Below are 27,053 nucleotides of genomic sequence, written 5' to 3'. Positions count from 1 at the left end.
TAAACCTTCTCTCCATCCCTTCTCCAATCACCTCCCTCCTTTTTTTTTTGAGAGCTACTTAGCTGGCCAATGCCTATAAGATATTGACCAAAAAAATGAAAGAAGGAATGAAGGAAAGGAACAAGAAAAGAAGGAAAAGCACAGGCCAGTAGATTGTTTTCTGAAGAGAGCATCATTGTAGTTTGTCCACTACGAACCCTGCCCCCATCCCGCCCCTTTCTTACCTTCCTTCCCTCCCTTTTAAAGGTACTCATATTGCATTTACATTCTTTTTTTATACTTTATTTGTTGACTGATGACAAAATATCTTTTTTCCCTCAGGTGATGATGATGATTGGGATGTAAAATGTCCTAAAGACTGCTGTGTTCGAACACCTGGTCTCAAGCTACTGTGCTGTTTAGGAAGGCTTACTGTCAGGTTTACCATCTGGCCTGACTTTTTGACTTTTTCACTATTTGCTTCCAGAGTGTGTTTACAATGTGACCTGCCAACCTATTACTCCTGCTATCATGCCTTCCCAGCCTCCATGGAATACATTCCCTCAAACAGAAAGCCAAAACATAAAATTTCCATTCCTTAGCATTTTAGTTGCTTTATCATGGCAACAGGAAAATAATAGTGAAGTAATAACATTGCATTCTTGTGTAGTAGTAGACAATGAAGTAATTATATCTTGTGAAAGGCACCCAATTGTCCCTCAAGGGAAGCTACCTGAGACCAAGGAGCAGCAGGTAAGCAAGGATCATCACCATGTGAGTCACCACCTGCATCCTCAACACCTAGAGGAACATCTAGAATTCTTTTCAGTACTTAACTTCAACTCATACACTCCTTGTAGGTTGGGCTTCTGAATCTGTTGAAAACTAAATGTACAGAAATGTAATAAATGATGTGAGGATTACAACTAATAAACTGTATTGAACTTGTTAGATGTGTGGATTTAAGTAGCTCTTGTTACAAAAACAACAAAAATGTTGAGATGATAGTTACGTTACCGACTTTGTTATAGTAATATCTTTACAATACTTATGAATCAAAATATGTTGAATATATAAAATATTTCTATTAAATTTTATTTTATGACAATTCATCATATATCGTATTTGTATTATGTATATTTTCTTATTTCTGAAGTACTAAAATATTAGTGATAATTCTAACAGCAGATTTTTAAAAGTTTTAACTTTCTTTTCTGTATATGAATGTTTTGCCTTCACATGTGTGTGTACTACATACATGTTGGACTCACAGAGGCCAGAAAAGAGGACCAGATTCCTGGGACTTCAGTTACAGATATTATAAACTACCATGTAGGTGCTAGTAATTTGACACAGTCTTCTGGAAAAGCAGTGCCCTTAACCTCAGAGTTGCCTCATCAGCTCCTGTTGGTTTTCAGAAGCTATGAACTTTACAGGAAACTACCACTGTACACTTGCACATAGACATGTACAAATGCCCATATGAATACATAACAGCATTTTTATCCTTAATTTAAACTCAAATTAACAATTTCCAACCATTCTTACCTCAACCAGAAAAACCAGCACGCACCAAATCAGCACTGCAAGTAAGGCTTTATGGAGAGTAACATATCGGAGGTATGTGTTCCATGTCGTCACCGGGGGTATCTTTATCACATCATCAAAAAAACACTCCTGAGAAAAGAAGTGTGATTCTGAGACAATCCTATTCCATGCTGCCACTGAGCTTTTATTTTGAATTCAGGGAAATAAGGGAACAGTACCATTTACAGCTAAGTATCTTTAAAAATTATAAGTCATTAAAAATGCCGCGGGTGATGATGGCCACAGTGAAAGGAGTCTGCTCAAGCAATAGAGTTTTTAAAAGTAACGAACACAGTGTCACTTCTCAGGCCTTAGCATTTCAATGCTTTACAGCCTACACCTTTTGTCAAATGAGAGAACTTCCCAACCTCTTCATGATTTAACTTGGTTCAGTTATCCATGGAAAAGGGCAATTTGGAACTTGCTAGCTACAGAGTCTGCTATTTTAAAAGCTGGCTTATGTTTGTCTAGTCTGTAGGCATTACAGGGTTGCTTTTCTAGCTATGATTTAAATTACAAAATCCAATACCAAATATATTATTACTCTAAAAGTCTTTGCCTTTTGGAAGCTACATTCTAAAACTGTGAGAAAAATAGAGCCTATATATTCTAAAGGGAAAAGTTGGAACTGCCCTCATAAAATCCATGAAGTTAATCAGGTGGCATTAGACTCACAAAAAAGGAATCCTGCTAACTTAGAATAAGGTTCACTGATTGAAAATTAGATTGTTGAATGAAACTGCCATTTATATAAAATCAAGATAAACAATAATATTGTAGGATGTTTGAATGGATAGAAGATGCTGAATTTCTCGTAACTGTATTTTCTTTCTCTGTTAATAGGGACAGTGATGTCACAGTGAAGGAGATAAAGTGTGTTGCCTGGGAGGTGAAATAAGTGATGACTTAGTAACAAATTTAGGCAAAGAAAGCATTCTTTAAAATGCATACAACCTAAAATTTATAGGTTCAATTTGGTAATTTTGTTCAGATGGCTATTAAATCATATAGATGAATTATCTTTTAGCATATCAGTTTAAGATTATAGGAACACTGTATATATATTTTTGAGAATTACTTATCCCTTTATTTCATGACAGAGTGAACTCAGGCCCAGAGACACTAAATGAATTGCAACTGCCCAAAAGTTAACTTTGTATTAAAGACTGGCACTATTAAATATAACGTCCACTAGGACTCTGTTTTAAACTTCATCTAAGGCACATCCATTGTTTGGTTAAAAAAAAAATAGCCCTCCTGTTTTCCATTGCTTTCTATTTTAAGAGAAGTCGGTTTTGCTCCTTAACATACAGTGTTAAGACTTTTAATCTGACTACTGACGGTAATATATGCTGAGATTCACATATCTTCCTTAAAAGAAACCCTTTAAAAAACACAACATAAATCAGAAAGATTAGAAAATATATGCTAACTAAATGCAGGCAGGAATGTGAATTAGTCTTATCCAGAAGCCATGTGTGTGTAATCCTTATCAAGGCCATGCCTCAGAAACACTTCTTGGTGTCTACATAAATGTAACTATTTGTTTATATAATACTTTATTCCACCTTTTCCTAGAAAACCAATAAAGGAAGCAATTATTAAGTTATAAAAGTAAATATCATATGATGGGTATACTAAAGAAACTCAGTACTAAGGCCCTGTTTTGGCTTACAACACATTTGTGGGGTGGGGATGATATTTAAATGACAACCAGAAATAGTTTTATGTTTTCAAGTTGCTTACATAGGTACATAGAAACTTTGTACCCTTGACCCAGAAACCACAACGGGATGGCATGAAATACGTAATATGTGACAAAATTTACTCCATTTATGGGGTTAGGATAAGGTGCATCTTAAGACTTGGCAGGTATATACCTTTAAATCTTCTTCATTAATTTCTTCGGTGATGTTCAGTGTGCTATCTTGCGATAACCGCCTTGAATATATATCCACTTCATTTAAGCTCATCTGAGGAGCTAAGGAAATTTTTCGAATAGAAGTTCTGGTCCTCTGGAGACTGGTGGAGCCTGAGTTGGGTGTGAATGTCATAAGATCCAAAACAGACTGTCTTCTTCTGCCTGGAAATGTGGGGCCGGTGGTGATCATGTTGCTGCGAGGCAGGGCAGCCTCTCCCTGTTCAGAATCTGGAACTAGGGACAGTCTCTTTTCTTGGAGATTGTCAGAGTCTCCTTCTATGCATACAGGAGTCTTCTGCACAATGGAAATTTTCCTTACGGAGCTGAATGAGTTTAGAGTAGAGTTCTTCCTTTTTTCTCCCGACTCTCCAGTCTGTCTGAATGACTGTTTGGCTTTGCTCCAGGTAGTAGAGGAATCATCTACTGAGAACCTGCGTAAGGTCTCAGTTAGAATTGAACTTCTTCTTTCCTCAGTAAACTGGTCAAAAGTATCATACCCCATGAGTTTTGAACTGAAGTCTGGGCGTAGATTTTGTAGCTCAGAAAAAGTCCCATAAAAATAGCTGCTGCCCTGATGCAATATTAGTATTTTGTCAGCTCTCTTTAAGTGTTCCATTTTAGATGTAACCAAAATCCTAGTTTTGTTGGCCATCAATTTACAAACACAGCTTTGGAAATATAAAAAGATGTAAGATGTTACTTTATAAATAGTGATGTATATTTAATTTTTGCATTTTATTAAAGTTCTATCACATAAAATCTCTATCATAGCATTTTATTGCTTCATTTAATATGTTTATACAAATAACCACTTCATCATAACTTAGGTGCCTCTTGAATTACAGTATGAAATAGCATATCCTTCTGTAAAGTGAATACTAGTAGACATAAAATCAAATTCAATTTTTAATAATCAAGTATCTGATTTTAACCAAATCATTTTCTCTTAGGTCTTGGTTTATTTTTCTAGAAAATAGAGGAATTATTAGATGTTCCTAAAAGTTCATATTTCCATATAACTTTAAAGATATTAGGGATTTTCTGTTTTTAATTGTTAATGAATTTTCTCTTGTATCTTATATTGACTAATCTGTTTTCTTTAAGACAAAACATTACAACTCTGAAATATTTAATCAATTTAACTGTCTTCCAATAACATGTTCTTATAGTTTAAAAGTAAGTCTTAGGGAAAATCTGTTTCTTTTATCCATTAAAATATCAAAAATAAGAGCCATTATATACTCTTAAATATAAACAATATAATTTTAGCTAAATTTAATTTTGACAGTAAGATATTGATAACTATAGTCAGAGCATTATAAAATAGCATTGGGGGGGTCTTACATTCATTAGAATTTTATTTGTCTTAAAATAATGTTCTGCTGGGAACAGACTTCTAAAGACTATTTATTTTATGTATATGAGTACACTGTAATTGTCTTCTGACATACCAGAAGAGGCCATTGCAGATGGTTGTGAGCCCCCATGTGGTTGCTGGGACTTGAACTCAGGACCTCAGGAAGAAGTGTCAGTGCTCTTAACTGCTGAGCCATTTCTCTAGCCCCTGGGAACAGACTTCCGAAATGCAAGTGTATCTGGAAGGCTACAGTCAGTGCTAGCCCATATTTCTAGCACTATACAGGTTCCCCAGATACAAAGGACCTTCCCCCCAAACAAGTGAAGCTAAATTCTATTATATGTTAAGCAAAACAACTGAACACACAAAACAGCACAATGGCTCCTGGAAGATTTGAACAAGTAATCCAGACAAAGGTAATCTGTGCTCTGGACAACACAGAAAGATTCACATGAAATTCTGTAGCAATCTTCTTACTAAGGACGCATCACCCAGAGTCCATATCATGCTCTACCACCCAGAAGTCTGTGCTCTTGTATTTTTATTGCTGGCTTAGAAAATGTTTATTTGCCCTGCATCTTCCACCTGGGCAGCCCATCAGCTTGTCTGCTCTTTTGAAGATCCCATAGTCTGAAGGCCTCCCAGGAGGTCTGCTACAGTCAGGGCCACATGCTTCTCAGGAGACCTGGGTCAACTTAGGGACACAGGAGGCAGGCTACAGACATAGACACCCAGGCCAGGATTAATATAGTTAAAATGGCCATCTTGCCAAAAGCAATCTACAGATTCAATGCAATCCCCATCAAAATCCCAACTCAGTTCTTCATAGAGTTAGAAAGAGCAATTCTCAAATTCATCTGGAATAACAAAAAACCCAGGATAGCTAAATCTATTCTCAACAGTAAAAGAACTTCTGGGGGAATCAGTATCCCAGACCTCAAACAGTACTACAGAGCAATAGTGATAAAAACTGCATGATATTGGTACAATGACAGGAATACCAGGACAGGGAAATGGGAGGGGGGTGATTGGGAAATGGGCAGAGGGAAGAAGGCTTATGAGACCAATGGGGAGAGGGGAACCAGGAAAGGGGAAAGCATTCGGAATATAAACAAAGAATATAGAAAATTAAAAAATAAAATATAAAAAAAAATCCTAACCCCAAACATCCAGGAAATCCAGGACACAATGAAAAGACCAAATCTATGAATAATAGGAACAGAAGACAGTGAAGATTCTCAGCTTAAATGACCAGAAAATGTCTTCAATAAAAACATAGAAGAAAACGTCTGAAAAAGTACAAGAAGCACCAAGTAGATTAGAGCAGAAAAGAAAATCCTCTCCTCACATTATAAGCAAAACACTAAATGCACAGAATGAAGGAAGAATGTTAAGAGCTGTAAGAGGAAAGGGCCAAGAAACATATGAAAGCAGACCTATCAGAATTATACCAGACTTCTCAATGGAGGCCCTAAAAGTCAGAAGAGCCTGGACAGACATCATTCAGACCCTAAGAGAACACAAATGCCAACCCAAACTGCTATAGCCTGCAAAACTCTCAATAATCATAGATGGAGAAACCAAAATGTTCCATGACAAAACCAAATTTAAACAATATTTATCTACCAATACAGTCACACAGAGGATTAGAGAAGGAAAACTCCAATACAATGTGGGTACCTACAGCAAAGAAAAACAAGATATTAATCATCTCACAACAAAATCAAAAGTAAAGAATCACATACATGTGATACCACCTACAACAACAAACATAATAGGAACTAACACTCATCTTTCTTTAGGATCTCTTGATATCAACAGACTCAATTCCCCTATAAAAAGACATAAGGTAACAGATTGGATACACAAACAGGATCCAGAATTTTGCTACACACAAGAAATATACCTCAATGGACAATGACAGCCACTACATCAGACTTAGAGGCTGGAAAAAGTCTACCAAGCCAAAGGTCCCAAGAAACAAGCTGGAGTTGTCATCCTAATATCCAATAAAAATAGATTTTCAGCCAAAAGTTATCAAGGACACTTCAAATTCATCAAAGGAAAAATCAGCCAAAAGAATGTCTCAATTCTAAACATGCCCCAAGTGCAAGAGCACCCACATTCATAAAAGAAACTTTACGAAAGCTCAAAACATACATTGGACCCCACTTCAACACCAAATGGATTTAACATATATCTATAGAACATTTCACCTTAAACAAAAGAATATACCTTCTTCTCAGCACCTCATGGTACCTTTTCAAAAATTGACCATATAATTGGCCATAAAACAAGCCTCAATAGACACAAGAAGATTGAAATAATCCCATGCCTCCTATCAGATGATCAAAGACTAAGTCTAGACTTCAATAACAAAAACAACAGAAAACCCACATACCCATGGAAACTGAACAACTCTCTGCTCAATAATAACTTGGTCATGGAAGAAATGAAAGAAATTAAAAATTTTAGAATTTAAAAACACCCAAACTTATGGGACAGAATGAAAGCAGTGCTAACAGGAAACCTCATAGAACTACAACTTAACAGAACACCTGAAAACCCTAAAATAAATCAAAAGCACACAAACCTAAGAGGAGTAGAAGACAGGAAATAGTCAAACTCAGGGTGAAAATCAACCAAATAGAAACAAAGATAATGATACAAAGAATCAATGAAACCAAAAGCTATTTCTTTGAAAAAATCAACAAGATAGATAAACCCCTAGCCAAACTAACTAAAAGGGTACAGAGACAGTATCCAAATTAACAAAATCAGAAATGAAAAGGGAGACATAACAACAGAAATTAAGGAAATTTAAAAAAAAAATCATCAGATCATATTACAAAAGCCTGAACTCAACAAAACTGGAAAAATTTAGATGAAAAGGATGATTTTCTAGACATATACCACATACCAACATTAAATCAAGAGCAGGTAAACCATAAAACAGGCCTATATCCTCTAAAGAAATAGAAGAAGTCATTAAAAATCTTTCAACCAAAATAAAGCCCTGGCCAGGTGGCTTTAGTGCAAAATTCTACCAGACTTTCAAAGATGCACTAATACTAACACTCCTCAAACTTTTCCATAATATAGAAACAGAAGGAACACTGCCTAATTCATTCTATGATGCCATAATTACTCTGATATGTAAACTACACATAGACCCAACAAGAAAAGAGAACTTCAGACTAATTTCACATGAAATACAGATGAATATCAATGTAAAAGTACTCATAAAGCAAACCGAATCCAAGAACACATCAAAATTGTCATTCACCACGATCAAGTATGCTTCATTCCAGAGCTGCAAGGTTGGTTCAATATAAGAAAATCCATTAATATAATACACTACATCAACACACTCAAAGAAAAAAACCACATCATCATCTCAGTAGATAGGGAAAAAGCATTTGATAAGATATAACACACCTTCATTTTAAAAGTATTGGAGAGATCAGGAACTCAGGGCTCATACCCAAGCATAATAAAAGCAATATACAGCAAACCAACAGACAATATCAAATTAAATAGAGAGATACTTGATGCACTGAAATTGGAGGCAAGGCAAGGATGCCCACTACCCTCATACCTATTCAAGATAGTGCTCAGTGTTCTAGCCAGTTCACTAAGACAACAAAAGGAGATAAAGGGGATACAACTTGGCAAAGAAGAAGTCAAGTTATCACTATTTGCAGATAATATGATAGTATGCATAAGTGAGCCCAAAAATTCCACCAGAGAACTTCTACAGCTGATAAGCATCTTCAGCAAAGTGGCTTGATATAAAATTAACTCAAACAAATCAGTAGCCTTCCTTTATACTAAGGATAAACAGGGCAGAGAATGAAAATAAGGAAGCAAAATCCTTCACCGTGGTCAGTAATAGTATAAAATATCTTGGGGTAACTAATCAAACAAGTGAAAGATCTGTATGACAAGAACTTCAAGTCTCTCAAGAAAGAAGTCATCAGAAAATGGAAAGATCTTCCGTGCTCATTGATTGATAGGATTAACATAGCAAAAATCGCCATCCTACCAAAAGGAATCTACAGATTCAATGTAATCCACATCAAAATTCCAACACAATTCTTCAAAGACATGGAAAGAGCAATTCTCAATTTCCTGCAGAATAAGAACACAGGATAGCAAAAAAAAATTCATAATATTAAAAGAACTTCTGGAGAAATCACCTTCCCTGACCTCAAGCTATACTACGGAGCAAGATTAAAAACTGCATGATATTGATATAGAGACAGACAGGTTGATCAATGCAATAAAATTGAAGACACAAAAGTAAGATCACACTTATGGACACTTGATCTTTGACAAAGAAGCCAAAAATATACAGAAATGGAAAAAAGAAAGAATCTTCAATAAATGGTGCTGTTCTAACTGGCAGTTGGTTTGTAGAAAAATTAAAATAGATCCTTATTTGTCACCTTGCACAAAGCTCGAATCCAAGTGGATCAAGGACCTCAACATAAAACCAGATAAGATGAATCTAATAGAAGAGAAAGTAGAAAAGAGCTTCAAACTCATGGGCATAGGGGTGGAGAAGATAAGAGGTGGGGAACTTCCTACACAGAACTCTAATGACTTAGTCTCTAAGAATTTATTTAACCAAGAATTGATAAATGGTACCTCATGAAACTGAAAAGCTTCTGTAAGGCAAAGGACATTGTCAATAGGACAAATCAGCAACCTACTGATTAGAGAAAAAAAAAATCTCTTCACTAACCCCACATTTGATAGTGGGCTAATATCCAAAATATATTTTTAAAAAAACTGAAGAAGCTAACCTCCAAAAAACCAAATAACCCAATCAAAAAATGGGGTATAGAACTAAACCCAGAATTCACAACAGAAGAATTCGAATGGCCAAGAAACAATTTTAAAAATGTTCAAAGTCCTTTTTGATCATGGAAATGCAAATAAAATAACTTTAATATTCCACCTCACACCAATCAGAATGGCTAAGATCAAAAACTCAGGTGGCAGCACATTTTGCCAAGAATGTGGAAAAAAAGAAACACTCCTCCATTTCTGGTGGGATTGTAAGCTGGTATAACTTGGGAAATCAATCTGGAGGTTCCTCAGAAAATTGGAAATAATTCTAAGCAAAGACCCAGCTGTACTGCTACTGTGCATATACCAAAAAGATGCCTCACAATGCCACAAGAGCACATGTTTCACTATGTTCATTGCAGCCTTATTTGTGATAGCAAGAAGTAGGAAACAATCCAGATATCCCACAATGGGAAAATGGATACAGAAAATGTGGTTCATTTACACAATGGAATACTATTCAGCTATTAAGAATGAGGACACCATGAGTTTTGCAGCCAAGTGGATGGAACTAGAAAATATCACTCTTTGTGAGTGAGGTAACTCAGACCCAAAAGGACATACATGGTATGTACTCACTAATAAGTGAATATTAACCAAAACAGTACAAAATACTCAGTATATAATCCACAGAACTCAAGAAGGTTAACAAGTCAAATGGCCTAAGAAAGGGTGCTTCACTTTGGAGAGAGAAGAAAGCAGAGGCCAGAGGGAGGGAAGAAAATGGGTAGGAAAGGGAAGGAGGAGGCACAGTAAAAGGATAACATGATCAGGTTGGGGGTGGGTACTAGGAGTAAAGCCCCAAGGTCCATCAGAATGAATGGAAATATATAACCTCAGAAGATGCAAGGTTTGGGGACCTTCTAGAATATACCAGAGGCTTGGAAGGTTGGAGACTCTCTGGATTCAAAGGGAGGGACTTTAAATGAAATGCCCAACAGTGGGGAGAGGAAACTTGTAGAGTTCCAGTAGAAAGACAGGGCATCAAGTAAAGGGATGAGGTTGTCATCACATAGTCAAAAATTCAGACCTAGAATTATTCCTGTCTAAAAGAACTGCAGGGACAAAAATAGAGAAGAGACTAAGGGAAAGGAGGTCCAGTGACAGGCCCAAACTGGGACCCTTCTCAAGGTGAGTCTCCAATGCCTGATATTATTACTTATGTATTTATAGACAGGAGTGTAGCATGGCTGTCCTCTGAGAGGCCCAACAAGCAGATGACTGAGACAAAAGCAGATACTTATACTCAACCAGTGGTTTGAAGTTGGGGAGCCCCGTGGTTGAATTAGGGAAAGGCTGGAAGAATCTGAGGAGGAGGGTGACCCCATAGGAAGACCACCTGTCTCAGCAAACCTGAACTCCTGAGATCTCTCAGGCATTGAACCACCAACAAGGCAGCATACTGTAGTTGGTCTGAGGCTCCTGACACACACACAGCAGAGAACTGCCAGGTCTGGTCTCTATGAGAGAAGATGCACCCAACCCTTGAGAAGCCCCACCTGGCGGGGTGTGGGGATGTGTGGCAATGTGGGGACATCCTTTTGGGTACAGGGAAGGAGCAATGGGATAAGGAACTGTCAGAGGGCAGAAGATGAGGGAGATAACTACTTCACTGTAAAAGAAAAAGATTAAAGATAATAAAAAATAAAAAATAATAAGAAAGATGAACAGAGATTGAAGGGACAGCTCATCAATGACTGGCCCAATCTGATACCTATCCCATGGGAGAGAGCCAACTCCCAACACTATTAATAATACTATGCTTGCAGACAGGACCCTAGCAAATGTGTCTCCTGAGAGGCATCATCTAGATGGAAACAGATGCAGAGATTCACACCCAAACATCAAGCAGAATTCGGGGAGTCTTTTGGAAGAGTAGAGGATAGGATTGAAGGGGTGCAGGGGGTCAAAGGATACCATAAAAAGACCTACAGAGTGTACTAACATGGGCCCATGGGAGCTCAGAAAGACTGACCCACCAACCAAAGAGCCTGCAGAGGCTACACTTAGCCCCTACACATTTATAGCAGTTGTGTAATTTGACCTTCCTGTGTGTCCCCTAGCATTGCAGTGAGGGCTGTCTGTGAATCTAATGCCTGCCATTGGATCCCCCTTCCCTAGCTGAGCTGCTTTGTCAGGCCCCACTGGGAAAGGAGAGGCTTCTGCTGTGACTTTATGTCCAATGGCTGACAGATATCCAAGGGTCAAGGGGGCAGCCCCCTCTCTGAGGAGGCTGATGGGGGGGACAGATTTGTAAGGGTGAGACCGGGAGGAGAGGAGTGATGTAAAGTGAATAAATAAATTAACCAATGAAAAAGGAATTGTTGATAATTATTAACAATTATCAAAACTTTAATGATGAGGCTTTAGTAAATAAAAGACTATGTTCAGGCTTTCTCTGGTTATTAAGCTCAAGTTGAAGAATAAAGAATATTGAGAATCATAAGGGTACAGAGAGCATTCCTGAACTATCAGCTTGCATCTAAAGAATAAAAAAAAGAAAGAAAGAAGGAAAGAAGGAAGGAAGGAAAAAAGGAAGGAAGGAAGAAAGGAAGAGAAAAAAGAAAGAACAAAAAAAGTAATGCTTGTCTTACAAAGAGTTAAATGCTTAAAGTGGTCAGCATTCTGACTGTAATGGACTCAGAGAACTTGATGCAATAGGAACTACACAACAACTTCAGAGACTCAGAAGACAATAGGATGTTAATTCACGGCTGTATTGAAGGAGATGCAATAAGCTTTAAGGGAAGCAGAAACATACTAGGACCTTTCGATAGGTTAAAATAAGCAAGAGAAGATTAAGTGAACTATTAAAGTACAATGTCATGTGATAAGTTCTTTAGCATTGATTAGATCAGACGCTTACGAGCAAAGATAGGGGTTGGAAAGTGTGGGGTAGAGAGGGTATTGTCAGGACTTGGCCCTTCATTCAGAGATTAGGATGACATGTTCTTAGGATTGTGCCTGGATACACCATGTTAACACACATTGTGCAACTGAAACATAAACTGAAAATATCAAACAAAATATGCCACATTATTCCACCTCTGAATAGTAGTTTCAGAACAGAGACCTTCTGTCGGCTTCATGTGTTAAGTAAGGTCCATTATTGAAACATGTTATTCAGCATATTTTAAGATACAATAAGCAGGGCTCTAGAATATTTCAACCTTTAGGACAATGTCCTAAAGAAAAACTTTGAAATAAACCAACAAATAATTAAATCATTTTAACATATGCAGGAGGATTTTCTGTATCCATTCCTCCATTGAGGGACATCTGGGTTCTTTCCAGCTTCTGGATATTATAAATAGGGCTGCTATGAAGATAGTGGAGCATGCGTTCTTATTACATGATGGAGAATCCTCTGGGTACATGCCCAGGAGTGGTATAGCAGGGTCCTCCGGTAGTATCATCTGGAAGTTTTCTGAGGAACCACCAGACTGATTTCCAGAGTGGTTTTACCAGCTTGCAAATGAATTCATGAAATTCTTAGGCAAATGAGTGGAACTGGAAAATATCATCCTAAGTGAGGTAACCCAATCACAAAAGAAAACACATGGTGTGCACCCACTGATAAGCAGATATTAGACCAGAAGCTTGGAATACCCAAAAAACAAGTCACATATCAAATGATACCCAAGAAGATGGAAGGAGAGGTCCTTGGTCCTGGAAAGGCTCAGTGCAGCAGTGTAGGAATTACCAGGACAGGGAAGTAGGAGGGGATCAGTTGGGGAAGAGGGGGAGGGGAGAGGACTTATGAGGCTTTAGGGGAGGAGGGAACCAGGAAAGGGGAAATCATTTGAAATGTAAATAAAGAATATATCTAATAAAAAATTGAAAAAATAAAATGCTTTAAGGAAATATACATCCAAGTTCTTTGTGATTGAAGAGGGTCATCTGAAGAGGTCTAAGTCAGAGGTACAGTATGGTCATTCACCATTAAACAAGTCATTATTTTCTTTCTAAAAAAACATAAAATAAAAATACTAATACACAATGGTAAGTGGAATTTTAAAAGTAAACAAATGAAAATACTGGAAGACATCTCAAGAAAGCAAAATGTAAACAACTCTTAAATATCAATTGTTATAACAGGATAGCAATCAAGAAACTGGCTTCACCTGGGGTCATCAGAAAAGGGTTTGGTAGAAGCATTCTTCACCCTTGATCATTAAGGGGACACCAGAATCGAATAAGCACTGTTATATCCTCATGTTTTGAGCAATAGAAATGGTTGATTTTGCTCTGGAGCTAATATGCAGCCTTTTATTATCTTTGAACATGAGTACTATAAGTAATTCAGTCATAGAACATACCTTTCAAATATTTGTTCTTCAGTTAAAACATCTAGATATCCAAAGGGGGAATCTAATAGGTACAAATCAGCATCTTTATATACTGCTCTATAAACAAAATGGAAAGAAAGTTAGGGTCCCTCAATATACTTTATTTCATTTAGAACAGACATTTTAAACATAGAACTTGTGTTAGACAATGGCCATCAGATCCATGCACTGAAAGCACACGTGTCACAGCACAGAGCGCAGGAAGCGCTGTTAGTAACTTCTCTACATGAGCTTTTAATAGTGCAGATTTTATCAAGTGAAGAATAACAAGATATTCTTTGCATTGGCTCCTTATCATCTGCCCCTGAACTGCTTTCATAAGTATTTTATATATATAAAGGAAGAATTTATGATTCAAAACAGGAAGTAATACATGTTATTTAACTTTAAAGTTCTTTTTGTATGTTTTAGTGTTTTACAAGTATGAAGGTGTACCATGTGTGTTCAGTGCCTACGGAGACGAAAAGAAAATGTCAGGTGAGCTGGATTATACCTTACAGATGATTGTGATGCACATTACTGCTGCCACTCAAGCCTGGAACCTTTGGAAGAACAGCCAGTGCTCTTCATCAATGAGCTATCTCTCCCTAGCAATTATTTCACTTTAAGTTAAAACTAAAAACAACTTGAGTTGGCTTACAATAGTAAAAATATAAAGGTATATTTTCCAAACTAAGAAAAAGGAAATAATTTCTTTATACATTTTATTTTTTCAAATGTGATTACTAATAATGCTACCTCTATCCCAGCTACACAGGACATGCCTTAGAAGTTATTTATTGATACTTTTATTTTTTAAAATGTAGTTAATCATCATAAATAAGAAAAACAATGAAATAAAATACAAATAGCAAAAAAATCTAGATTAAATCATAAAACTCCTTTATGCTGAGGGTGGGGACATCCTTTTGGAGATGAGAGTTGGGGTGGGGAAGAGGGATGGAATGGGGAGTGGTCGGGGACAGACTGGGAGCTAGATGAATTCTGAACTGTAAAAAAGGATTAAAGAACATAAATAAATAAATAAATAAATAAATAAATAAATAAGTCCTTTATGCTGGAAATTGTCTTGAAGGAAACATAAAAGAGCTAATGGCCTCCATAAAAATGGATTCTCAAGTCTTTATCAATATTTATATTTTATTTATTTCTCTGCAATATAATTCAAATATACTTCTCTACTCTGAAACTAATATAGACTTTATATCAATCATGAGGAAACTTAGTCCAACAGCAAAGCTCAATGGTGGCCATTTTGCAAAATGATGAGGATTAAGTAAGATGATCAAGGTGGATTTTCATAATTGAATAATGGTGGCTTTATGAGGAAAGGAATACCAGATAACATAAACACACAAACACACATATACATGAACACACACACACACACACACACACAAATTCCTTTTGTCCTTGACATGTGATTTTTTGTGCTGTCTCAAGACTCTGCCAATGAGATACCATCACTGGATATGACTCCTTTACCTTAAACAATAACTAGGAATAAAAAAAGAAGTGTTTTTCTGTAAAATTTACTGTGAATACATTGGTGAATTATTAACGCTAAAACAGGCTAAGAATTCTCATTCACATATGTGACAAGTTTCTCAAGATTAACATGTGTCTTTCATCATATAAAAGTAGATGACATATTTATTGTACATGGGAGTGAGAATAACAGTAGACAACTATTTTTAGTAGTGCTGTGCATTGTACTTAGCCAATATGACTAAATCTTAAACTAGGAAATATAAATATTATACTGAAGTCACATACCATATTTTACTTAAACCCCAAATGGAATGCTTAAGATATGATCTTTGCCACATGGATAAGGGAATTAGCTTCTGATCATTATGTAGCCATCATCTATTGATCTGATTTCCCAGTGTATTCTCCAGACCGAAGCATAGTTTAATGTAAGGAGTCAAGATGACCTTGATTAAATAGTGACTGTATCATTTCCTTGTGGCTTTCGGCAAGTTAATGTCTGACTACCTCAATTATCTTGTGTTTTCTTCCATAAAATAAAGAGAACAGTTTCTGCTTCAAGTATGAGCTTGAGATCATAAACACACATTCAGAGACAGACAGACAGACAGATAAAGGGAGGGGGAAGAAAGGGATGATATCAAGGCATCAATTGTAGGTATGTAGTATTTACTTTGCCAGGAGTTGGAAGTAAGAGAAATGGCCAAGATGCCAAGATACCACTGAGCCAACGTAATTTCTCATTAACAACTTTGGTAATGTAGTAAGAATTTTGTTTCAATAAAACTAGAGAGCACTTGAAATCCCATACCACCAATTGGCTTTAAACTGAAGCTAACATGTAAATAAGATTCTTTCGTTGTGACAAGAATTAAACATGACCCTGAAGACAATAAGCATGACAAATGCAGGTCTGTATTCAGTGTAAAGCTTACATGGGTGTAGAGGCACACACACTTCCATACTAGTATACAGAAACAAACACAGAAAGATCATATGTTCTAAATAGAGAAACCTTGTCCTTTGTCTCTAAACAAATGAGAACCCTTGGGGACATTATTTGCCTTCCTCTTTTGTTATATCATAGATTATCTTCTAAAAACAAAAAATTGAAACTATATATTGTCTAACCTTAGAAGTATAAACAGAAATCCTTCTGTCCAGGGACAGGGAAAAGAGTGTTTAACAGAAACTTGTAATTTACTCTTATTTTCTTTAGAATTCCATAGCTTTCTGTACATAACAATCCATGCAACACAAAAAACAAGTATGGACAAATAAAAATAAAAGTATGCAGATTGAAAAGTGTGCATTTTGAAAAAAAAACACCATCTTTACCAAATGTGAATACTATACCATCTGTCTATATAGTTCTTAAAGAAAATGTATCAATCCCAGAGACAGAACACGAAGCAGAAGAGAATGGTATATGAATACTTAAATGTCCACAGTATTTATAGCAAGTGCTCACCAGACCAACACTTAAATGTTTACCTTGCTAAAGAAATCCTTGCACGCTGACCTCCACTCAGTGTGACACCACCTTCTCCAAGAACAGTGTTGTCTTGTTCTGCAAACTTGGTGATGTCCTATTATCCAAAGCATAACACCAGAAATAAAATTTAGTATATACAATCTGAAATTGAAAGGAACATTTTTTTTCAGATGTAACTGTTTATTTAGGGAATATTTATATTGAAAGACTACCCAAAAGCCCATTATATAAACTCAAATGCTATTCAAATGTGAAAATGTACTTTCAACTTAAAATCACTCTTTTAAAAAAATGTCAAGACAGTGAATAAGCCTGTTAATAAGAAAAGCTAAAACAAAACTCTTCACACCCAGCAACCTGTAAGCACCTTCAGTGGCTAACAACAGGACATGTCCGTTTATTTCCACATTCCTTCATTCATCTTCACAAACAACACAAATGTGCTCACCATTTCCATATTATTCTGTCCTTGCCCTCTTACACTTCCTCTCCTGTCACCTTCCTGTCACACATGTCCTTCCTCCACCAATAATAATCTTCTCTGTAGTAACAACTATGAAGGCATAGTAAAAGTGACCTGGTTTTCTAAGAAATAGCCCAGGACTCCAGTGTAAACCAAATTTACAAGATAAGCTCTAATCCTGGAGGGGGAATTAAACAACCTAAACATTTAATAAACAATTTTACAACAGATTATAAAACAGTACACAATTAATTGGCGTGTTAATTATTTAGACAATAGGAGTAAAGCACACACCACACAGAAAATGTTAGAGGCCTTCCATGAGGGGCTTCACCTGAGGAGTGAAGGGTGATGGAGCTAGGTACTGGTGTCCCTTACTCTTCTCTCCTCCCATCACCTCCTACCACCTCCTTAGCTTACTGTGCTATTTGCTATCCACTTTTAACAAAGACCCCTTCTAACAACGTTCCTGGCAGAGTGACCCAAGACCTGTGATAAAACAGTAACTTACTACCATTGCAGAGATGGTGTCTTCCTTAGGGTTTTTTTGTTTTGTTTTGTTTTGTTTTACTGTGATAACAAACAACCAAAGCAACTTGGGGAAGAAAGGGTTTATTTCACCTTGCAACTATTGTCTCATCACTGAGGGAAGCCAGTGCAAGAACTCAGGCAAGAATCTGGAGGTAGGAACTTGAACACAGGCTATGGAGGAGTGCTGCTTACTGATTTGCTCCATGTGGCTCCTTAGCCTGCTTTCTTATATCACCCAGGACCACTGGCTTAGAGGTGGCAAAAACCATGGTGAACTGGGACCTCCCACAGTCCTTAATCAAGAGCATTTTCCATAGGTTTTCCCACAGGTCAATCTAGTGAGGCATTTTCTCTATTGAATTTCCCTCTTCCAAAATGATTCTAGCTCATGTCAATAAAACTCTAGCTGTGACATAAAAACTTGCTAGCACAGATGGTTAGTGATTTTTATTTCACAAGAATAAATTGTACAATTATATCTGAATTTCCTCTATTACCTTATTGCTTTAAAAAGAGAAGAGATAAAAGGTTTAGTAACATCACTTTTCTAAAAGACTTCCTCCTGCTTGGAAGATGACTGTGTAATAACTGATGTGAAATTTCCACTAGATCAAAGTGTTTTAATCCTCATCCTCTCTGCTGAGTAACACTACAAAATGGAACACTAAAGAGTTAAATTACAATTTACTACTAAGCTGTAATAGTATGGTTACAATCATTTTGCTAATTTTCTCTTAATTTACATTTTCCTTAATTGCAAATATTTTAAATATTTATTGTATTATATTTTATTCTTTGAAATGTTTAATATTTTTGTGTAGTGGGTTTTTGTAATTTTCTAGGCTGCATATAAAAACACTATTCTTTTCTCTTGTTTTCATTGTGTGTATCACTTACCATGTGCAAAAAATTTTGTGAAATAAATTTATCTACTCCTTACCAGCAAGCTATATGTGTTATTTTGAATATGATCTTCAAAATAAAATTTTCAAAATGCTTATGGCACAATTTTATATTTGTCTAATCTATCTTTATTTTGACAGACACAACAATAATCACCAAGTGAAGTGTTTTACTGATGCCTGTATCATCTGTCATAGTTCCTTGTTCTGGGTTCTCTTGTTTTTCTGATCCAGTTTTTAATTCCTATATTAATACTTCCTGGACTTTTGAGTCCTGTGTTTTTAATGAAACTATATATTATTTAATATGTGATAAAATATACTCCTTCCTCATAAAATAGTTGTCTTTCTTAGTTTTTGACCTAGTAACTATGTCCACTATTGAAATAATGCATCATTAGAAGAGGAGCTAACAGTCTCAAGTGTGGTCTTGAGCACATTTAATGCAGTAGTTCTTCCTCACTAACATTTCAAATAGAAGCAATACAAATACCATGCTATCAAGGCCATGGATGATGAAGCCAAAATTCAAATCAAAAGAATTTGTCCATAAATTAAGTACTTCTAAGATTTTACATTGTTTAGTTTAAGATAACCTCATTAGAATTTATTTGCAACTTTAAAATGCCATACATTTAATAGAATTCTAGTTTGCAACACTAAAATAAAAATGTCCTTTTCTTGATTCAGATGTTGTATTAAATATTTCAATAAGATTTATAATTTTCTTCGTGTTCTGTAAATGTCCCATGACAGCTATAACAATTTCTAAATAGTTTAAGGTTTGTCATTATTGTGAACTGAATAGTTGTTTAAGGAAGAATTTGGCAAAGCAGCCTGGTGGTTTGTATGTCAAAAATTAGCTAATAAGTCTTATGTTTTCAAAATAGAAACCTCTTTAGTAATCCTGCCAGAACCATTCATGAATGTTGAGGTAATCTCAAAACAAACTCAGTTAAGGACTTCAAAACACAACTGGAATCTTCATTCAATTGTTTCCTATAGCAGTGTTCTATACAATACATATTTTATTCATCATAATATCTTATAAAAGGTGTCCAAGGGTAAAGGGTAGGAAATCAAGATGGTTAATAAACATGAAAATATGTTTCTAATCTCTTACATATTCATGTAAGTAGAATAAGAGAGACAAAATAATAGATATTTTGATTTAGGAGTCAGAATGAGCAAAAAAATAAGTCACTGATAGGAGTTCTAAAGATGTGAGTAAATGCGAACACTCACTAATGGCTGACAAGGTTGAAGGACTGACTCTGCAGACCTCCATATGAGCCCTCTGCCACATATACACACCCACTCCTCCCTAAGTAAGTGAATAAACATGTAACCAGAAATTGCTATATCTCGAAAAGATAAGAGGAGCCAAATAAGTTAGAGAACAATGTGTGCAAATTATATTACTATGTAATTTTTAAAGCTGAACTGCATATATGGTTGTAAATTGTTTTCAATGGAAAAATACATTTTTCATTATTCTGATTGCTGCAGCTTAGAGTTTTGTGGCAGTTGTTGTGATGATGTTATCTAGGCTTTTAATCATGAACATAATAAGGACACTGTGAGACAAATGTTCTCTTCTATAATATATTTTTGGTGTGAATTGACTTGCCTTTTTGCTTTTTTTTATTAGATATTTGCTTTATTTACATTTCAAATGGTATCCCCTTTCCTCCTTACCCCTCTGAAAACGCCCTATCTTATCCCCCTCCCCCTGCTTATCCCCCCACACACACTCTTCTCTGACCTGGCTTTCCCCTACACTGGGGCATCGAGCCTTCCTAGGACCAATGGCTTCTCCTCTCATTGATGTCTGAAATGGCCATCCTCTGTACATATATAGCTGGAGCCGTGTGTCCCTCCATGTGTACCCTTTGGTTGGTGGTTTAGTCCCTGGGAGCCCTAGGGGTACTGGTTGATACATATTATTGTTCTTCCTGCAGGGCTGCAAATCTCTTCAGCTCCTTGGGTCCTTTCTCTAGCTGCTCCATTGGGGACCCTATGCTCAGTCTACTGGTTGGCTGTGAGCCATGGGTATTTTGATCCACCTTCTAAGAAGGCACGTTGGTCTTCCTTCTTCTTGAACTTCATGTGGTCTGTGAGTTGTATCTTGGATATTAGCCCTAGTTTTTGAGCTAATATCCATTTTCCAGTGAGTGCATACCATGTGTGTTCTTTTGTGATTGGGTTACCTCATCCAGGATATTTTCTAGCTACATCCATTTGCCTAAGAATTTCATGATTTTATTATTTTTAATAGCTGAGCAGCACTCTATTGTGTAAATGCGCCACATTTTCTGTATCCATTCCTCTGTTGAGGGACATCTGGGTTCCTTCCAGCTTCTGGCTATTATACATAAGGCTGTGAGCCAAGATTTGAACTGTCTTTTATGGACTGAATAGAAATGTGAATAGAAATGAAGAAGAAAGTTATCCACTTGTGAAGAGAAATGTGGATAACTTTCACTCAGTGAGTGAAGATCTCCGTGCCTGTTATCATGACACTGTTGAGCGTGAAATGAGGGACAGGCAGTGGGGATCTACCAAGGAGAACTGAGATTACACTCATTACAGCCTAATACATCAGCACTGCCAATATCCTTCTATCAATCTGAGTACTTGGTTTGATTACTCAGTTTATGCCTCATCCATCTGCAGATTTATGAGTACTTAACATTCTGTTTGATTTAAAACAAAGCACTCTGTTTTGCATGCATTGTTAAACATTGACCTTTGCTGACTACTAAGGATACTCAAATCTGGTAATATATTTATCTTAAGGGTGTTGGTTTCAACCTCAGATTTTCCCCATCTGTAAAAATCACAATTTAAAAACTGTTATACCACTCCTGCCTATCATGAGGGTTTGGTTTTTAATCTTTTATTTTTATGTCTGAGATTTTAATATAATTATATTTATCCATTCTCTTTTCTCCCTCCAAACCCTCCTCATATGTCGCTCCCAAGAGTCCTTCAAATTCATGGCCTCTTCCTTTATTTTTGTTTTTGTTAATGGCTACTGCATGTACACACATGCTTGTATATATATTCCCAAATAGAGCCTGTTTGGTCGTAAAATGTTACTTGTATGTATGTTTTGGGGGACTGGTTGGCACTGGACATCAACTGGTATGCTCTTCCCTGGAGAGCACCACCTCTCCTGCTCCCAGATGCCCTCAGTGGCCTGCGGTTCTTTGAGGCCTCCTGGGCTTTCCTTAGTCCTTCTGAAATGGCCACTGGCGTTGTCCTTGTTCAGCTCACAGTTGAGCAGTCACGTTGGAGATGATCTTTTTAAAGAATACTTTTCTTTTTGAAAACCCCATACATTCACACAATGCATCTTGATCATATAATGCCACAGTTTCCCCCTCTAATGCTCCCTTGTATCCCCCACCCCATCTCACTCAAACCTTGTCTTTTTACTTTTATCAATAATCTCCTTAGTTCTACTAGTGGGGCGTGTGGCCACCCACTGGGGCATGTTGTGAGCTCTTTAAACAGCTGCATGACACATGTGGCTTTTAGATAAAGCCTGGCACACAGAGATATATTTTACTTTTCTTTGTTAATAATGACAGTTCTCTGGGTTTGGGGGTTGGGGTGAGGGTTATCCATAAAACTTCTTGAAGAAAAGCATCCATTGGAATAAGGGTCCTACATAAGGGTATTAGATAATATTTGAAGATAAAATTAGCTATAAAATACTCTATACAATTAGCTGTTGGATTTTATTTTGTTGTTGTTTTTTAAATTGATGCTCTGGATGAAAAAGAAGCCCCTGCACATGCTTATCAGTGTCCAGTAGAATTTTGTTTAATAAAAGAAATCTGTCTTATATATTACAAAATATAAACTTATGTAATCAAAGACTATTCTTATAGAAGGAGAACCTTAATAACTTTTCTTTCAAATTATTTTCTACTCCCAATTTTAATTTCTTTATTTTTGATATTTTATTTACTTTTCAGTGTACTTTATCTACAAATAACGGCAAGTAGGTACCAAACTACGGTGAGGCTCTTGAGCTAATTAGCAGAAACTCTATTGTTTAAAATTGCTGCACCTGGAAGGTACCTGGGTATCTGAACTTAACCTGCACAGCAGTGCTTGCCAGGACCTGAGGTCCTCATCTGACACTTGTTCTCTCAGCTGGTTGACTTCCTTTATTACAGCCTAGTCAGAAAGGCAAATATCAACTTCAAAGCAGTCTGTGTATACAACACAATGTGTGTGTTTGAGGTTGTAAAACACTTGAAAATGCTGAGATAAGCACACTGGAGAGGGTCAAAGTAATATTACAATAAGTGTGCAATAAAGATTAACTTATTTTATCATTAAGGACTAGAGAACATGCTTATTGTGGTGTGTTCCACTTATTCACATTTACCACTGACTTCTCTTAGAGAGTTAGAATTTATCATCTTAGTATCCTTCAACTATATCAAACAAACCAGAAGTTATTAGGAAACTTGCTAATATGAATCTCATTTGCTCTGAATTGATCACACAATAGACCCATAATGATCTCGGCTGTTATACTAAGAATGAAAGGGAAAAGATATAGAAGAGAAGGTGCTTTTTAGAAGAAAGGGTGGGGTGTTACATGTAATAGTCTTGTGCAATTGAGCAATATTTGCTGAGTATATTTGAGCTTCCTGTAGCTTTGAAGATAGGAAAATACCATAAACTTTTATGGCTGGCTTATCATTTTTAGACCAACCTTGACAATACAGACGCTTGTGGGAAGAAAAGGGTGGGCATGGTGAGAAGCTAGGGTTAAGAGAACATTAACTTCAGGGTAATGCCGATCAATAAAGTATATCTTTAATGGTGAATCACTGGATAGTCAATGCCATTGTTAATAATGTTTAAAAATCACTAAACACTGCTTTGGTTTTTTGCATTTAGCAGATAGCCAATGGAAGAGAGATTTAAGGGAAAGGCAGAAAAAACAGGAAGAAGGAGAGGGGCCTGGTCCTGGAAAGGCTTGATGCAGCATTGTAGGGAATTACCAGGACAGAAATGGGAGGGGGATGATTAGGGAATGGGCAGAGGGAAGAGGGCTTATGGGACTTATGGGGAGGGGGAGCCAGAGAAAAGGAAAGTCATTTGAAATGTGAACAAAGAATACACAAAATAAAAATTAGAAAAAGAAAAGAAAAAAAAAGAAAAGAAAAAACAGGAAGAAGTCAGGAAAACATGAGACAGCCAAGAAAGCACTAGAAAAAGAGAAAAAACTAGTAAACATTTCTACATAGCTAACTGTACATGTGAGTGTGTATAGCAAACAGATATCCAGTAATCTCTGACAGAGATCCACAGAGGCAAGCTTCATAACAGAATTCAGACACTAAGGAGCTCATAATTTAAATTGGGATATAACTAATAAATAAGATATGTTGCTGACATAAGTCAAACTTTATTACAAATAGCTGCATGAAGAAATGTTTTCAAAAGACTAAGCTCTGCTCAAAAGGTTGGGGTGTGAGAATTTTTATTAGTTTTAAAGATAAAAAAGATTTGCCTTCACTAGCAAATATTAACCATGTTTATAGCAGAAAAACTTAACATTTAACATAATATTTATTATAACCAAGAAAAATATAAAATTGATGTTATAGTAGTTGCCTTCAACACTAAAGGCTTTGGGATGGAAAGATAGTTCAGTGGGCTAAAGCACCTGCCTCACAGGCCCGACAATTTAAGTTTGCATCCCCACAATCCATATTAAAACTAGATACCATAAGCCTGTACTAGAAGAAAAAAAGCAGAGACAGGAGAAGGCCTGAGGTCCAGTAGCTCACAAGCCAACTAGCCTAGTATATATAGCAACAAAAGGAACAGTAACTCTGCCTCAAGCATGAGATAGTAAATCTCAGTACCCAGTGTGGCCATCTGACCACTACACATTACCATGATATGCACACATTTACATACAGGAGAGCACATACTTATATATCATACACAAGAGCTAAACTGTTTGATAACCAGTTTTCATGTGTGTGTGTGTGTGAAACTGTGAATATAAATATAACTATTGCTATTGTGTACCTCCTTGTGTATATAGATCGTGGTTTATATTCAGAATCGATAGCTTAAGCATTAAGAGAGGAACTGTTGAGTACAGTGATTTTGTGTATGCAGGGATAGTGTGTCCAGGCATAGAAAAATACCGGGGTCCCTGAACTCCCCTACAGCTAGAGAATGGTATGGGAACTGGATTTCACTGGCTCTTAAATGAAACCAACCAACCAACCAACTAGCCAAAAATCTTTTTAAATGCTATTTAGTGTCTGTAATCCCATTGTGCCTTGTTCAGACTCATTTAGTCATAGTCTTCTGAATAGCACATGTAGAATAGAATTTCTCAGATGCAAGGAAACTCTCTGAATAACTCCTGTTATTGGCTTTATGGACATTTAAGTGATATCAATTCCTTATCTTCTCCTCTAACTATCCACATCCCTAAAGCTAGGACAAATCTAAAGCCTGGGGACAAGAATACTATACTTCAATAGAACATCTTGTGTTACGTAGACTATGTTCCTGCTTTGTATTTCCACAAAGTATTTTCTGGTTCCTACTATGAAGCCTCTTGTAACTCAGATTCTTAGAAAGGCTTCAAACCCCACTATCTTTGAAGTTTCCATCTAATCTTTTGTCTCTCAAGAGTTAATGTCCTGAGTTTTGTCTGTGACAGTCTATTTCCTTTGAGTAGAATGTAAGCTAAAAACAAAGCTCCTTGACTAAGTGTCCTTTGTTCCTAAAGTAATGATGCCACAAAGAAACTCAGTAAATACTTTTGAATGAACATGAAGTTTTTCAATTTCCTACTACACTGACCTTATATTTTCATATGAAGTATCTCATTTTCATTCTCTTAATTCTCTAAATGAAGGTGCCCTTCACGTACTGGAGCTCAAACTAAAAGCATGCTCGCGCTATGAATTAGCATCCTTGTGCTCTAAGTCATCTGTGCTCTTCTGCACTGAATCTTTGGGAGCTCCTCTCCTCAGAGCCGCATAGTGCCACTCACTTCTGCTTATTCTCTTAATTGTGAATTAGCTTTAGTATTATATGTTCAGTTGCTTTAGATATTTTAAACAAATATTCTACTTATATACCTTACCTACTTTTTGCCCTTAATTTGTATACATTTTGATATAATTAAGAAAATTAATGAGTCCTTATTCATCTTTCTTGATATTTCCAAAAAAGATTCCATTATTACGTACTGCCTATTAAAAATGTTCTTTAACTTTCTGTATCACTTTAGTACATTTTTCTATATTCATAGTACTAACTTTAGTCCATTCTTTGTATTCTTTACATTTAAACCCCTATCACCTTGCTACCTTGTAAACATTGATATTATAGTCAGTTAAATCTTTTGTCAATCTGTGTTGGTGCCATCCTGTTATTCTGTGTTTTCATTTATCATCTATAGGCTGAAGATTCTTTTCTGTCCATCTCTAACCAACAACATCTCCAGCAAGGCACAATGCTGTTATTATATCAACTTGTTCATCCAATAGTACCATCATAGGGAAGTATTCAGAGGACACAATGTCTCAGACCAGAAGAGCAGGCTCTAGAGATCTACCCTGTAGCATGGTGGCTACAGGTAATACTACATCTTATATTTTATGCTCTTATATTTTATGCAATAGTTGTTAAGTTTTTGGTTGTTTTATTTGTTATTTTAACACAGTCTCACTGTGTAGCTCCAGCTTGCCTAGAACTCACTACACAGACAAGGCAGATTTTTTAAAATTATTTTTATCTTTGGAAGTTTTCCCATTGTTAAATCTTTTATTTTAAATATGAAGGCCAGGCTTACATGTCATAGTTTCACAGTCTACTCATGAGGTAGTCTGTTCAGACAGCTATAATTATGCTCATATACTACCACACTATCGACTTCACCAAATCTCACTAGGAGTAGCTATCCTGGTGCTATTTTGGTTTTCATTACTTAAGGACTCTGATGTGTTAACCTGATAATTAGCTCTAGAACTTCATACTCTTAGGTTCTAAAGCCTAGTCTGCACTTTGAAATCAGCATATTTTCACTCTGAAAGCTCTTGGTGAAGCTATCACTAAATA

The 27,053-nt window shown here is 36.4% G+C and overlaps 1 protein-coding gene across 1 annotated transcript in view; it reads right to left on the bottom strand.

The window, feature by feature from the left end:
* Cftr (CF transmembrane conductance regulator) overlaps positions 1-27,053 on the bottom strand; it is a 170,083-nt gene that overhangs the window by 55,197 nt on the left and 87,833 nt on the right. Inside the window, exons 12-15 of the mRNA XM_052173280.1 lie at positions 17,033-17,127; positions 14,018-14,104; positions 3,447-4,155; positions 1,528-1,656 (exon numbers count right to left, since the gene is read on the bottom strand). Of these exons, the coding sequence (XP_052029240.1) occupies positions 1,528-1,656; positions 3,447-4,155; positions 14,018-14,104; positions 17,033-17,127 (1,020 nt within the window). The remainder of the gene's footprint in view (positions 1-1,527; positions 1,657-3,446; positions 4,156-14,017; positions 14,105-17,032; positions 17,128-27,053) is intronic.

Source organism: Apodemus sylvaticus, chromosome 2 (genome assembly GCF_947179515.1).
Source record: "Apodemus sylvaticus chromosome 2, mApoSyl1.1, whole genome shotgun sequence".
NCBI classification, from domain to species: domain Eukaryota; kingdom Metazoa; phylum Chordata; class Mammalia; order Rodentia; family Muridae; genus Apodemus; species Apodemus sylvaticus.
This window is presented reverse-complemented; position numbering and strand designations above follow the sequence as displayed.